The sequence below is a fragment of the Gymnodraco acuticeps genome, unplaced genomic scaffold, assembly GCF_902827175.1.
Source record: "Gymnodraco acuticeps unplaced genomic scaffold, fGymAcu1.1, whole genome shotgun sequence".
Taxonomy (NCBI): Eukaryota; Metazoa; Chordata; class Actinopteri; order Perciformes; family Bathydraconidae; genus Gymnodraco; species Gymnodraco acuticeps.
Window position 1 is genome coordinate 3451645 of NW_022990673.1, and position 14518 is coordinate 3466162.

At 41.1% G+C, this 14518-nt stretch overlaps 1 protein-coding gene across 2 annotated transcripts; it reads left to right on the forward strand.

The window, feature by feature from the left end:
• Positions 1 to 1704: 1704 nt before the first annotated feature.
• lpar3 (lysophosphatidic acid receptor 3) lies at positions 1705 to 10912 on the forward strand. 2 transcript variants are annotated; one of them, XM_034230024.1, is made up of 3 exons: positions 1705 to 1901; positions 2779 to 3533; positions 6787 to 10912. In XM_034230024.1, the coding sequence occupies exons 2-3, from the start codon at positions 2792 to 2794 to the stop codon at positions 7113 to 7115; spliced, it is 1071 nt and encodes a 356-aa protein (XP_034085915.1). In that variant the 5' UTR covers positions 1705 to 1901; positions 2779 to 2791; the 3' UTR covers positions 7116 to 10912. The 2 variants fall into 2 exon arrangements, with proteins under 2 accessions (XP_034085915.1, XP_034085914.1); XM_034230023.1 differs by having other exon boundaries at positions 1706 to 1874.
• The last annotated feature ends 3606 nt before the right edge of the window (positions 10913 to 14518 follow it).

Below are 14518 nucleotides of genomic sequence, written 5' to 3' on the forward strand. Positions count from 1 at the left end.
TCAGAAGTTATGGGAACTTGATATAAAATATTAACAACATTACAGTTCAACAAATGCATTCCATGCTTAGAAATGTATTAGGTTCTTTAAATATTTCTTTAAATTGCATAAGATTCACAGCTGAGATTGAGGAAGACGGGGTGTTTTAAATGACTAAACCAGGACTACAGTATGAGTCAGTTTTATAAGCAAATCTATGAGCAAGTTTAGATGTCAAGACAAGCTCCAGCATGACTTCATCTCACTTTGAGTGTGAGTAATGTGTTTTTTACTTGATGAAATCAAAGGTAATTATCTAAACTTCTACAAAGTGATCAATACAATTCAAGGAAATGCCTCCAACAAAGACCTCTGTCGCCAACCGGGGTGCTTCTTGATTTCAACTAAAACATCCCTTGATTAATTTCAGCCTGTGTTTTTCCTATGAGACAATAATGCCCTTAAGTCACATTTGATTAATCTAGCAAAGACAAGGCCAGGATATTCACCCTTAAGGATTTCCTTTCAACAGATCTGGCTGTTTGATTTGGGTTAACAACCACATGGTTGCTTTTCAACACAACATGAGTAAAGTACAAATGTCAACATGCGTGTGTGCTTTCTTAAACAAAACAGGCAGATTTGTGGAAAATAGGAGTGAGCGCTGCTTTAAACACAGCAATGATTTTGGATTTACATTATGAACAGATGTGCAGGTCTAAACACCATACAAGCAATTTAAAGGGCAATCTACCTATTTTGTAATTTCAAACTATGTTTATCAGGAAGGTTCAGTATGTTTGTGAATTGAACTAAATACTATTTTTCAGTTATAGGAATAAGTATGAATATCCTTTTATAACATCATAAAAATCCGATGTAAGTAAGACGATATCCACTAAGAGGTATTATCAGCAATATGTACTGAAAGTAAAATAACTCTTACAGATAAAAACAGCTCCTGTGTGACTGACATTATATATATTATATTAATAGAAATACAAAGCAGGCCTATGATGTTTCTGTTGTGATGGAGCTAACTGGCCTACTTTACATAGAGTGGTCGGCCCTTTCACTGGTCCTCCGTTTGATGAAGAAGGGTGATGATTAGTGGCATACAAATAATGGGGAAAAACAACATTTTTCTCGAAGCATAACGTTTTTGTCAAATATTGCAACAATATATTTGTTTTGGCTATAGGCTATAGCCAACCAAACCATAATCTACTTTGATTTAAAGGCCCAAGCCCAACAAATGGGTATCACTTGTTTTAATTTATCAATGTGTTAGTGTGGGGTTAGTTTGATCTTGTTATGTAAAGCTTTCAAGTAGCCTAATGTTTCTAGAGTAAAACGTAGTTTGTTCCCCAAAAAATTTAGTGTAGCCTACTTAGATAGCATAAAATGGGGAACAAATTATAATTAATTATTAAAGCACAGACGGGGATCAAACACGTGCCTCTCCAAGTGAGCTTAACAGTATGGGGTTCAATACATAGCGTAGTAAAAATGTAAGTATAGCATATTTAAAGTGTATTACATTTGAGAAAAGAAGGAAGGCATACGAACAAGCCAGAGTTTGGTAACACTTCACTGCAGCAACCAGCAGTGTTGATCGGACGGTGAGCTCGCGGGGCTGTGTGCGGTCACCTGGGGGAATTCGCATGTCAGCCTGGCGACACGCCCTCTACGTCACAGAGCTGCAGCCTGGGGAGTGAAGACGCTCCGCTCCACTTCGCTCCTTCACTTCGTCCTCTCGCTGCCTGCTGTCACCTCCCTCCGTCCACATCTGCAGACAGGCGCACTGCTGCGGGGGAAACATGTTCAGTCACTTGGCACGGAAGATTTCGCAACTTGTAGTCTACTGACTCTCCACGGACAGCCCTTCAGCTCAGGTAAACTCACCTGGTTCAGACTTCCAGGTAACTTTTTGTTCTTCTACGTTGTTGTCTGTGTGCAAAATGATTTGTTTCGTCTGTTTTATTGTATGTTTTCTGCAAGAACTTGTTTCTCTATTCTATTACTTCCTGAGGGAATTGCTTCTCTCCCCCCCCCCCCCCTTCTTCGCTGTTGTTGGTACACCAAGTTGTACAGGTATCAGTAAAGTTAATTGCATAATACAGGCTTCTCAGGTCAGGAAGGAAACTGTACTTTAGCCTGTGTTGCGTTGGATTATTGTTTTGTTCCATGTCGGTAGTGTTAAATAAATGTTTGAACAGGTAGAACATGCGGATTGACGTAACAGACATTTGTTACTCAGGTCACATCAATGAGCCTGTTTTGTCTTTTTATTGTAACTATGGTCACTATCTTGTTCAACTTCATGGAGCTTACTTTGATATCAGTTTTATTCAAAGCAGCTTCTCACAGTAAGCTTTTAGCATGTCTTAGGAATTGAGTCAATAAATCTCTTTTGGCCTTGGGAGAAATGGCACTGATCTCGCATATAAAGCATTACACTTTGTATCTCTGATATCAGATTTAAATGGACAAAACTGGTTTTGAAATGCATACAAGGAATTTATAGATCCAGTTTTTCAGATATTCTCAAATTTAGGGCAGCTTTTTTATGTTCGTTTAACAATTATGAATATTTTGGTCTGTAAAGTGTTGGAAAACAGTCAACTTTATAACTTTTTTTAATTCTAATTTCAAGGAAACAAGGCTGATTCCTCCAAATGTCAACTGTCTGAAACCTAAAGCTAATCTTATCACTATTATAAGACAACAAAAATGTTCCTCTACTTTAATGCACAAGTTATTGAAAAAGTCCTATGTTTTCTCCCTGTCTTTCTGCAGACTCACCTCTAAAATGGCCCAGCAGAATCAAACCTGTCATTATAATGAGTCTATGAGCTTCTTCTATAACAACAGTGGTGCCTCAGACACTTGGGACAAAACGCAGCTCATCCTGGTGAGAGTGGTGGGCTCTATCTTCTGCTGCTTCATCCTGGTCTCCAACTCCATGGTCGTAGCTGCTGTCATCACCAATAAGAGGTTCCACTACCCTTTCTACTATCTTCTATCCAACCTCGCCGCCTCGGACTTCCTGGCGGGCATAGCGTACGTGTACCTGATGTTTAACACAGGGGAGTCGTCAAGGACACTCACAGTTAAGGAATACTTCATCCGCCAAGGTCTTCTGGACGTCAGTCTCTCCGCATCGCTGTCTAACCTGCTGGTGATAGCTCTGGAGCGCTACATCTCCGTCATGAACTGGAAAGTCCACAGCAACCTGACGAAGAGGAGGGTGACCCTGCTGATCGTACTGGTGTGGGCCATTTCCATCTTTATGGGCGCTGTGCCGAGTCTAGGCTGGAACTGCATCTGCAACATCAACGACTGCTCCAGTCTGGCTCCCATCTTCAGCAGGAGCTACCTGATCTTCTGGTCTGTGTCCAACCTGGTGGTGTTCCTGGTGATGGTGGTCATCTACACCAGGATTTACACCTACGTCAAGAGGAAGACGGCAATGCTCACGCCGCACACCAGCGGCTCCATCAACCGCAAGAGGACTCCCATCAAGCTCATCAAGACGGTCATGGTTGTGCTGGGTAGGTGCTCATCATAAAAATGTTGTCTGTGCACCATCTTTAATGCAGTGAGTCAGAACATTTCCCACATTAGTCAGGTTGTTTTGCTGTACAGCTGTGTGTCACTTGTCACAAAGTCCAGGCAGTCTCTGTTATCTATGTTTTTCTGATATGAAGGAAAACCTTGAGCATTCCAAAAAAAAACACTTTCAGTAATCATGTTGAGAGCTTGTCAGTGACTTGAGGGAGCCGTATATGAAAGCAAATGAGGAGTCGTAATGTTTATTTTATTTTTCTTGATCTTAGGTTATTTGCTACTTTATAGAGTTTTTAGGGCTTAAAACCATAACTCATTATTTGTTGTTGACTTATTTTCTTAATAGACCAATCATTCAGTCTTTAAAATATGAAAATATAGTAGATGTCCCTGGCATATGCTATACAATACCGATGTATCTGTAATCCACTTTAAAGACCAACGTTCTGTACAGAGAAAGAAAAAAAAGAGCTTGGAAAGTCCAACTAATATTCAATAACCAAAGATATTCCCTTTTTTAAAGTATGTAAAACAGGAAAAATAAGCAATTCCTCACTTTTGAGAAGCTCAAACACGAGAATGTTTGGCATTTGTGTGTCATGAATTCCTTGTTGCAGCACTACTATGTCCTTTCCCAGATTTAAGAAGGCTTAAAAATGCTGCTTCCCCCTCTTATCATGCATTTTCACCCTAGATGAGGGAGCTAGATATGCTGGTCCGACTCTCTTTGTGTATGTGTTGCAACAGGACACCTTAAGTGTACTCAAATCCTTCCCCTTAGCACTTTCCTTTCATAACAGAACAATACAATATATTTTACTTAAGCGTCACAATAAGCTGTTAAATGCATATTCTCATGCAAGTATAACACACAGTGTACACATTTGAAACAGATATATTTCAGAAAGCACTGCAGGTCAGAGTAGTTCTCTCTTCCTACAAACATGCATGAGATAGTTGTAGGGGTTTTGCACAGTCGCCCTGTAGAATAAAAGTCTGTTTATTCTTCTTTGTGTCTTTGGGGCACTCGGCTTGTTGCCTGTCCAGATAGTTTGATACAGTTTTTAGCATACGAGCTGTCTGCCTCTGTACACTCTTTATTCCAGACTGCTATGTAATTATCTCTCCCTGCAAGGACACTGCTCCTCAGCCTGTGTGGCGAACCATCCACACCACACTGGCCTTCAATGAAGCGTCCCCTCCTCCACACCCTTCTGAAAAAAAAGCAAGAAGAAGAACCTATACTTGAGGACTTTTCCAATTGCTTTCAGATGCTTTGCAGATTTTCCTTAAGTTTGTGGAAGTGTAACCACACAAGTGTCATTGTTAAAATCCCCGTTGAGGTTGCTTTGACTTCAGGGTTAAATGTAAAAAAAAAAGCCCTCTTGGAATGGGCGGTGCAGATAACAATAACACACCAGGGATATCTGAGGGAGAAAATAATGAAACCTTAAGACCTCTGAGGTATTCAGTACAATCTGGGTCCCTGGGGTTTATTATTCAGGGACACAAATATAACTTGTTCCAGATAAGCAGTCTGAGCAGTCTGCTCAATTGGAACTGGAAACTGGACAAACCAGTTTGGAAACGCTTAACCCACACATTATGGCAAGAGTAAAATGATTGAGTGTCTAAGCGTTGAATAAGGATACAGTGGGACATTGAACTAATTCATTCATGTTAATATGCACTTATAATTAAGGAACCTAATAATTACTTATTAGTTTTCTTATTTACATTTGAACTTTACTCTTCATTGCCTTAGTTTGGAGAAAAAGATTATCCTTGTAATTGAATAACCTACAGTCATTTATTCCTGGTATATTTGGGACTGTTGTGGCTTGCTTGTTAAGTGAAGCATCAAACAACTCGTGCAGATTTAGTTTTCATTCTTTAAGTGCAACCACCATCACGAAATTAGTGCCAACAGAGAAAAGGAACACATGCTTGAAATGTGTGTTTCTAAAACCCCGCTGTTTTTTTCCCTCTGTTGTAGATTAAAAGAAAAGACAGTCCGTTTTTAAACTTCAGTAGAGGAACAACTGCCAATGAAAGACCATTAAGTTGGGTCTCACCCAATTTAATTTCAGTTCACTTTATTTTGGACATGTGGGCCATCAAAGACAAAGAAAAGAGGAAGAAAAACGAGTTTAAGAATAGAAATTCACTGTAAAAGTGTGGCCAATTTTTTACTTTCAGGACTAAGTGCAGTGGAAAAACATAAAAGCACTTCTGCCCGAGCCTTTCAGTCTGTGTGCACGTGTGTTCCCGCCTGTGTGTGGGAGACAAAGAGGGTGCTGTATAGAGCACCTCTTGTTTTGTTCTGCAGATGTGTTGAAGCGGTAGAGATGCAGGTAGTGCAGACAAGTTGCTACTTGTAGGTTTGTTTCACTTCCCAGACACTTTTGGTAGATCTGTTTTGTGCCCAAACGTGTTTGAAATTTGAGTTCTAATTGGCTGCTTCAGTACCCATGTGACCTAACATGTTGTTTGTGTTACCAAACACACAGCACTAAGTATTAAAATAGTAAGGGCATTGTACTGCCAACCTGCCTCTGCTTGTTGTTATGGTATTAGGATGGCTCTTCTCTGCTAAAATGTGAAGTACCTGAATAACTTTATGCATTAGCTTTTTAACGCCCTTCCTGTTGACCAGCTCACAAAATTGTGAAAATAATTGTGTTACTTTAACGGAACTAAAGTTGAAGCAATTACTGGTTGCTTATTAGATTATGACTCATCAATGTTATTGGCAACAATTTACACAGGAGATGTTTTTTTTTAAATAATTGTAACATGCCAAAATGGTCAGGTTCCAGGTTTTCTAATGCGGTTATTTGCTGCATTAGAAATGTAATATCATCGGGTTTTGGACAGGTTATCGTAGCTTAGGCAAACAAAACCTTCAAGTACAGATAAATCCATTATAAGAATAATTATTGATAGCAGCCTTAATTCAAATTTACCCCAAAGTAAGGCATATTATCTCCATCATCATAACTGTGTTTCCTGGTTTACGCTTCCAGTTGAATGTTCACTACTGACGCAAGAGTGCAGTGAACATGGACATCTCGTAAAAGGATTTTAAGTGGTTACTCAGGATTGTCAATGTCTGTCTAAGGATCTGTAAATATCTCTAATTAGTGCACATAAGAAGGATACAAGAGAGAAATAAGTGCTACAAATACCTAACTGTATACCTAAATACCTAACATTTTTGTATTTTTCTCTTTGAAGGGGCCTTTGTGATCTGCTGGACTCCCGGCCTGGTGGTTCTGCTGCTGGACGGACTCAACTGCACGGGTTGTAACGTCACAAAAACAAAACGCTGGCTGCTATTGCTGGCTGTACTCAACTCTGTCATGAACCCTTGCATCTACTCCTACAAGGACGAGGAAATGTGGACAACCTTCAAGAACCTCATGCGCTGCATTGGCAACGGCACGCGGCGGCAGCGGTCGACGAAGGCCAACGCCAGGGCTCTCAGCTCGGGTCAGGATACGGGCAACAGTCAGCCTCCATCGGAGGAGACAAAAACTGACGATCAGGGCATTCTCAAGACCTGAAAATGGAGCTTGACATGAATTAACCAGGACTTCTGTTTAGTCAAACGACTGGACGTACTGTATGAAGAAGATTCAGATTGGAGTTGACTTGAAACCATAACAGTTGGCCTCAGATAAAAATGACTTTCTTGAAGTGACACTGCAGGCCCACTGCTCCAGTGTACTGTAGATCTTCAGAGACGGAGATAAGAAGAGGCTTCCATGCACTACGAATTCCTGAAATGGATGCAAAGACGTGCTTTTCCATTTTTTTTTCTGGATTTTACAGTTTTTGGACATATACCTCCAATTCATGTGCTTTGGGAGATTCTTGTAGCTTTGAACTGCTCTGCAATGGCTGAAGAAAGTAAAAAGTACACCGTGATACATTTCTACTTGCAAAGGGTAACTTAGCTTTCACATGTGTAAATCTGATGACTTAAAGTTTCAACCTGTGTCACCTTTCACAAAGCTGTAATAGATGATCTAGTTGAGACGTGTTTTAAGACATGTTTGTAGACAGGTACTATACAACTTTAGGGTGGCTTAGGAAGTGCACCATTTTATAGTTTATTATTACTGAAAACACAGCCTGCGTATATATACTGCTGTACCATATGTATCTACCTGTACATCTTTTTAAATACTTTCAACAAGAGGTGCAGTAATTCCAACTGAACGACAGCCGGCATGATTAGCATGCTCAGCATGGTCTAATTATTTTGTCCTTTGAAATGTAAAGTCTAGAAAAGCACACCCTGTTTTCTGTTGTAAAGCTGGTTTGGCTGTTGGCAATAGATAACAAAGTGACTATTTTCTTGTGCTAGCCTTCATTATCAGTTCACCTTAACAAACAGATAAACTCTTGCCTAAAGCACATCATGAAGGCAAACTTGTTCTCCCCGTAGCATTTTAACACATTAGCTTCAACTAACCGCTGCTCACCTGTAGCGCAGGATTGTAAAATGATGTTGCAACACACTGGATTCCTGCTGGAGTTTCAGCAATACCCTGCAGGAACCAAACAGGATATGACTGAATGGACTACACTCACACAAACCTCCCTCTCTACAGACTGCGCTGACGTCTCTATTGCTGACAGGGTTCAAATGGCTTCTTCAACCTGCTGTACAGGCCTATGCCCCTCCTGTGGTAGCATCATGATATCATTAAGGAGTGTAGGAATACAACATGTGAGTGGTGATTGGAAAAACAGCTCCGGTGGTGTTTCTTTTTCGGAACAACATTTTAGATGGCCGTACCTTTGCATATGAAAATACAATTATTTTTTTTATAAGTAACCTCTTTTTGAGCTCATGTTATTTTTTCCAACATACCAATGGACATGACATGTCATGATATGATACGGAAACAGCAAGCAGCACAGTGGCTGATGTCACCAAAGGGATTCAAACTTTATTATTCTTTCACACACACATACAGGTTTTGGGCCGAGGGCGACACCGTACTTCCGGTATCCGCCATTTCACACGAGGTGCAAGCAGAATATCATAGTCGACCGAAGGCCACTTTCGAGAGTCGTTTTTCCATACATCTGCAGGCAGTCTGTAAGGGCAATCGGACAACCCACACAGCTCTAGTTTACGCTGGTAATGACCAAGAGCACACCCCTCAAGTCCAGAGATGTAATCCGAAGACATGCAGCGATTTCTTCGGTCGTTAATTCAGAAAAAAAACCTAGTGCGCTCTGCCTGGCTACGTTACCTAGCTGTTTATATTAGCACCTCCAGGATATTAGCACCTCCATGAAAATGACGTATTTATATATATATATATATATATGGCGCGCGTTGCATTGTGGGTAGCTCGTGACGTCACTGTGTGTGAAAGAATAGTAATGGGGTATCATTTTCACTAGTATTTATAGGAACCTTTTAATATGAACATCCGTCAAATTACCGAAAGTGGTTCCAATTATATTTTTTATAAAAATGATTTACAATCTTATAGAGAATGTGAATGTGGCTGTGTATTTTCAAATTCTAGCGCAGTCGAGCTGGTTTCTCCAAAATTACCTACCCCACCTTTTAATAATGCATTTTCTGGCATTATCTTCAATTTTGCCCATGCTAGCAGCAATTTTAGGTAGCTTGATTTTGAAATGCTAAAGCCAAGGTAGCATTACTTTTTAAACTGTTAACAATCGGGTATCTATTGCTGTTGCAGGATTTATTAATTCACATACAATTATAGGATGGCCAACCCATCTGCCCTGCCCGAGCATTCATTGCTCATCACCAGTATTCCTCAAGCTGCTTACTTGATAGCTGTGATGTACTCCTAGTCCTAACAATAGCCATGTTAGTTGTTTATGTTTGTAGTGAAGATTTAAGAGGCTTTTGAGTAACTTCAACTGAATGGGACTGGTATGCTCGGTATTTGGCCAACATTGCAACTTATTTTCTAGATTCAACGCGTTTTGGAGCTAGTGCTGCTAGCTATTTTCATTCACTGAAAATGCTAACGTTGTTGCCACCTGAGCATGTTAGCATGCTACACTGGCTGCAGCGTAAATGTTGCTAATACCACCTACCTGGCACCAACGTTAGCAAAACAAAACTGAGATTGCTTGTAAATCCTATTTGACTGAGGCAGACTGCCTTTTTAACTACATTAAATTCCCCACCGCTAAACTAAAGGCGGTTGTTGCATCTAGCCACTTAACTGTAAACTACATTTTATCTGACACTGACATAAAAGCTTCAAAATGCACGAGTGTGGTGCTTACCAACATATTTTATGTTGTGGAACACTAGGTTAAAAATATCTTAAACCTGTGTTAACCAAAGACCTTATCTCAGACATCTAACCAAAAACCCATTGACTTAAAGACAAGGGAACCGGAAGTGATAAGAATGCGGACTCATTTCTGGGTTATAGCACTCATCCCTGCAGCAATCTATGGTTGATGAAGTACCTTTACTTGAGATTTCTCAAGAGCTGCCACTTAAGGAGGATTTACTCCATTCAGGCCAATTAGTGGTTGACCTTTCGTTTCCAGTCTCTTATATTATTGTCGAAAGAACTGGAAAAAAATGTGATTGACTCAAAGGAACAAGATAACTCCTCTCAATTAGACTCCAAAACACTTGCAGTAAAAATAACCACTTGCTTATATATTTGTATCCTAATATAGTAAAGCTTTCTGTGATTGACAGTAAGCTGACACTGTTTGAATAATCTGTCAATGTCAACATTTAGAACTTTGTGAAATGCATTTTAACATTAAAACATAGTAAGTTATAAACTGCATATTATGTGCTTCAAGATGTAAACCACATATTGATTTCAAAGAGTGATGTTTAATATGGCATATTACATGTCAAATCTCCCCTCACTGTAGTCATTATGAAAGTATATTGTTCATAGGCTTTTAATCGTTTTAACTTCAAACCCACAGCCTTTTTTTCTCTGCTCTCATATATCAGGTTACCTGGTTTAACAAGATTTCTCATCGCATATTAAAACTCCTTTTATGCTCAGGATGAATCCGTGTATAGAACATATAACATTTTACAGTAAAGTACTCATGATGTTAAAGGTTTCAGGTTGAGCTATGATGTGATTAAAAGTAAGTAATTTCCATTCAAAACAATGCTGTATTATAGAGAGTATACTGTATTTCCTCTGGAGACCTGATGTGACTGCTTCGTACTTCTCTGGTTCTGCATTCCCAAAAAACATGAACTGTAAACTTGTGTGGTGTGGCAGGCCTTTTTTTCTTCTTCTTTTTTTTACAGCTGTGTTGTAATTATGCATTCTTGAAGAGCCAATTAAATTTCACAGATGTTCAGAAATGCTGTCTTTTGGTTTGGTCTTAATCTTAGGGCAAACAGATGTAGGCATAAAAGTAAAACGTTTAACCAGTACACAGAGGGTGTGCTGTTATATAAATAAACCCTGTGCCATAAAAGAGCAAGTCTCATAGAGGCATATAGTTCTAAGTTAAATCATGTATATAATTTACAGAATTTGGTTTCTCCTACAAAGTTCCCAGCTCAGTTTCAACTGAACACAATGATACATACAATAGTATACCTGAAGAATGGCTGCAAGGAGTTTGACACGTCTCAGACTGTCACAAGCAAGAGCTTCTTCTCTATGAGTCGCTTTCGAGTGCACAGTGATACCATGGAAAGAATACTTGAAACTGCTCACAGTCTTTGAAACAAACATTGGTATTGAGTTTTGTAAAAAAATATTTGCGGTATTAAGTGCCATCTCCTTCCATTATATTGGAGAGAAGGCAGACATCCATACGGCCGATATTTCCAACTTGGTAGCTCACACTTAAACAGTCTAGATTTAGAAATAGCACAACAGGAAAACATGATTAGAGTTGAACTGTCCCTTTAATGTCCTACAATCATGTCTACCAGGGTTGAATGTTCTAGCTAACAGTCAAGTTAATACAAAAAAAACACTTTCACTTGGTAAATAACACTAATTTGAAACAAGATACACTGAACAAAAATATAAATGCAACACTTTTGTTTTTGCTCCCCTTTTTCATGAGATGAACTCAAAGATCTAAAACATTTTCTATATACACAAAATAACCATTTCTCTCAAATATTGTTCACAAATCTGAAAAAATCTGTGATAGTGAGCACTTCTCCTTTGCTGAGATAATCCATCCCACCTCACAGGTGTCGCATATCAAGATGCTGATTAGACAGCATGATTATTGCACAGGTGTGCCTTAGGCTGGCCACAATAAAAGGCCACTCTGAAACGTGCATTTTTGCTTTATTGGGGGGGGGTCCGAAAACCAGTCAGTATCTGGGGTAGGGTTAGGGTTAGGGTAATGTTGTGAATCGAGTGGCCTGTGTTCGTCGTCCATAACAATACGCCTGCCCATACCATAACCCCACCACTGCCAAGAAAGGCTGGGTGGAGGGGGTCTGGAGGACGGGTGGAGGTGTGACCACCATTTGCCTCACGCAGTGCAACACATCTCCTTCGCATAGAGTTGATCAGGTTGTTGATTGTGGCCTGTGGAATGTTGGTCCACTCCTCTTCAATGGCTGTGCGAAGTTGCTGGATATTGGCAGGAACTGGAACACGCTGTCGTATACGCCGATCCAGAGCATCCCAAACATGCTCAATGGGTGAACATGCTGGATGTGGAGGTCCTGGGCTGGTGTGGTTACACGTGATCTGCGGTTGTGAGGCGGTTCAAATGTTCATTTTTATCACACAGCACAATGCCACAGATGTCGCAAGTTTTGAGGGAGCGTGCAATTGGCATGCTGACAGCAGGAATGTCCACCAGAGCTGTTGCCCGTGAATTGAATGTTCATTTCTCTACCATAAGCCGTCTCCAAAGGCGTTTCAGAGAATTTGGCAGTACATCCAACCGGCCTCACAACCGCAGACCACGTGTAACCACACCAGCCCAGGACCTCCACATCCAGCATGTTCACCTCCAAGATCATCTGAGACCAGCCACTCGGACAGCTGCTGCAACAATCGGTTTGCATAACCATAGAATTTCTGCAGAAACCGTCTCAGGGAAGCTCATCTGCATGCTCGTCCACCTCATCGGGGGCTCGACCTGACTCCGGTTCGTCGTCGGAACCGACTTGAGTGGGCAAATGCTCACATTCGATGGCGTCTGGCACGTTGGAGAGGTGTTCTCTTCACGGATGAATCCCGGTTTTCACTGTTCAGGGCAGATGGCAGACAGCGTGTGTGGCGTCGTGTGGGTGAGCGGTTTTCTGATGTCAATGTTGTGAATCGAGTGGCCCATGGTGGTGGTGGGGTTATGGTATGGGCAGGCGTATGTTATGGACGACGAACACAGGTGCATTTTATTGATGGCATTGTGAATGCACAGAGATACCGTGATGAGATCCTGAGGCCCATTGTTGTGCCATTCATCCACAACCATCACCTCATGTTGCAGCATGATAATGCACGGCCCCACGTTGCAAGGATCTGTACACAATTCCTGGAGGCTGAAAACATCCCAGTTCTTGCATGGCCAGCATACTCACCGGACATGTCACCCATTGAGCATGTTTGGGATGCTCTGGATCGGCGTATACGACAGCGTGTTCCAGTTCCTGCCAATATCCAGCAACTTCGCACAGCCATTGAAGAGGAGTGGACCAACATTCCACAGGCCACAATCAAAACCTGATCAACTCTATGCGAAGGAGATGTGTTGCACTGCGTGAGGCAAATGGTGGTCACACCAGATACTGACTGGTTTTTGGACCCCCCCAATAAAGCAAAACTGCACGTTTCAGAGTGGCCTTTTATTGTGGCCAGCCTAAGGCACACCTGTACAATAATCATGCAGTCTAATCAGCATCTTGATATGCCACACCTGTGAGGTGGGATGGATTATCTCGGCAAAGGAGAAGTGCTCACTATCACAGATTTTTTCAGATTTGTGAACAATATTTGAGAGAAATGGTTATTTTGTGTATATAGAATTTTTTTTAGATCTTTGAGTGGCTGGTCTCAGATGATCTTGGAGGTGAACATGCTGGATGTGGAGGTCCTGGGCTGGTGTGGTTACACGTGGTCTGCAGTTGTGAGGCTAGTTGGATGTACTGCCAAATTCTCTGAAACGCCTTTGGAGACGGCTTATGGTAGAGAAATGAACATTCAATTCACGGGCAACAGCTCTGGTGGACATTCCTGCTGTCAGCATGCCAATTGCATGCTCCCTCAAAACTTGCGACATCTGTGGCATTGTGCTGTGTGATAAAACTGAACATTTTAGAGTGGCCTTTTATTGTGGCCAGCCTAAAGCACACCTGTGCAATAATCATGCTGTCTAATCAGCATCTTGATATGCGACACCTGTGAGGTGGGATGGATTATCTCGGCAAAGGAGAAGTGCTCACTATCACAGATTTTTTCAGATTTGTGAACAATATTTGAGAGAAATGGTTATTTTGTGTATATAGAAAATGTTTTAGATCTTTGAGTTCATCTCATGAAAAATGGGAGCAAAAACAAAAGTGTTGCATTTATATTTTTGTTCAGTGTAGATGATGTAGTTACAACGTCAAACAACACCCTGGTGTTGAGTTCAGGTGCAGCAGTGAACTCTGAACGATTCTGACCTGTTGGATAGTGAAGGTGAGCTGAAGCACCTTCTGAACAAGAACATGATCAAACTGTGATTGGAGAGCCTCCTCTGCTGATTGGACAATTAGGGACAAGGCAGAGGGTGGGACTCGGGGGGAAAAAGGGTACATAAGCTGATACTTAAGATGATGCTAGACACACACACACACACACACACACGCACACACACACACACACACACACACACACACACACACACACACACACACACACACACACACACACACACACACACACACACACACACACACACACACACACACACACACACACACACACCACACACCCAAGCACCC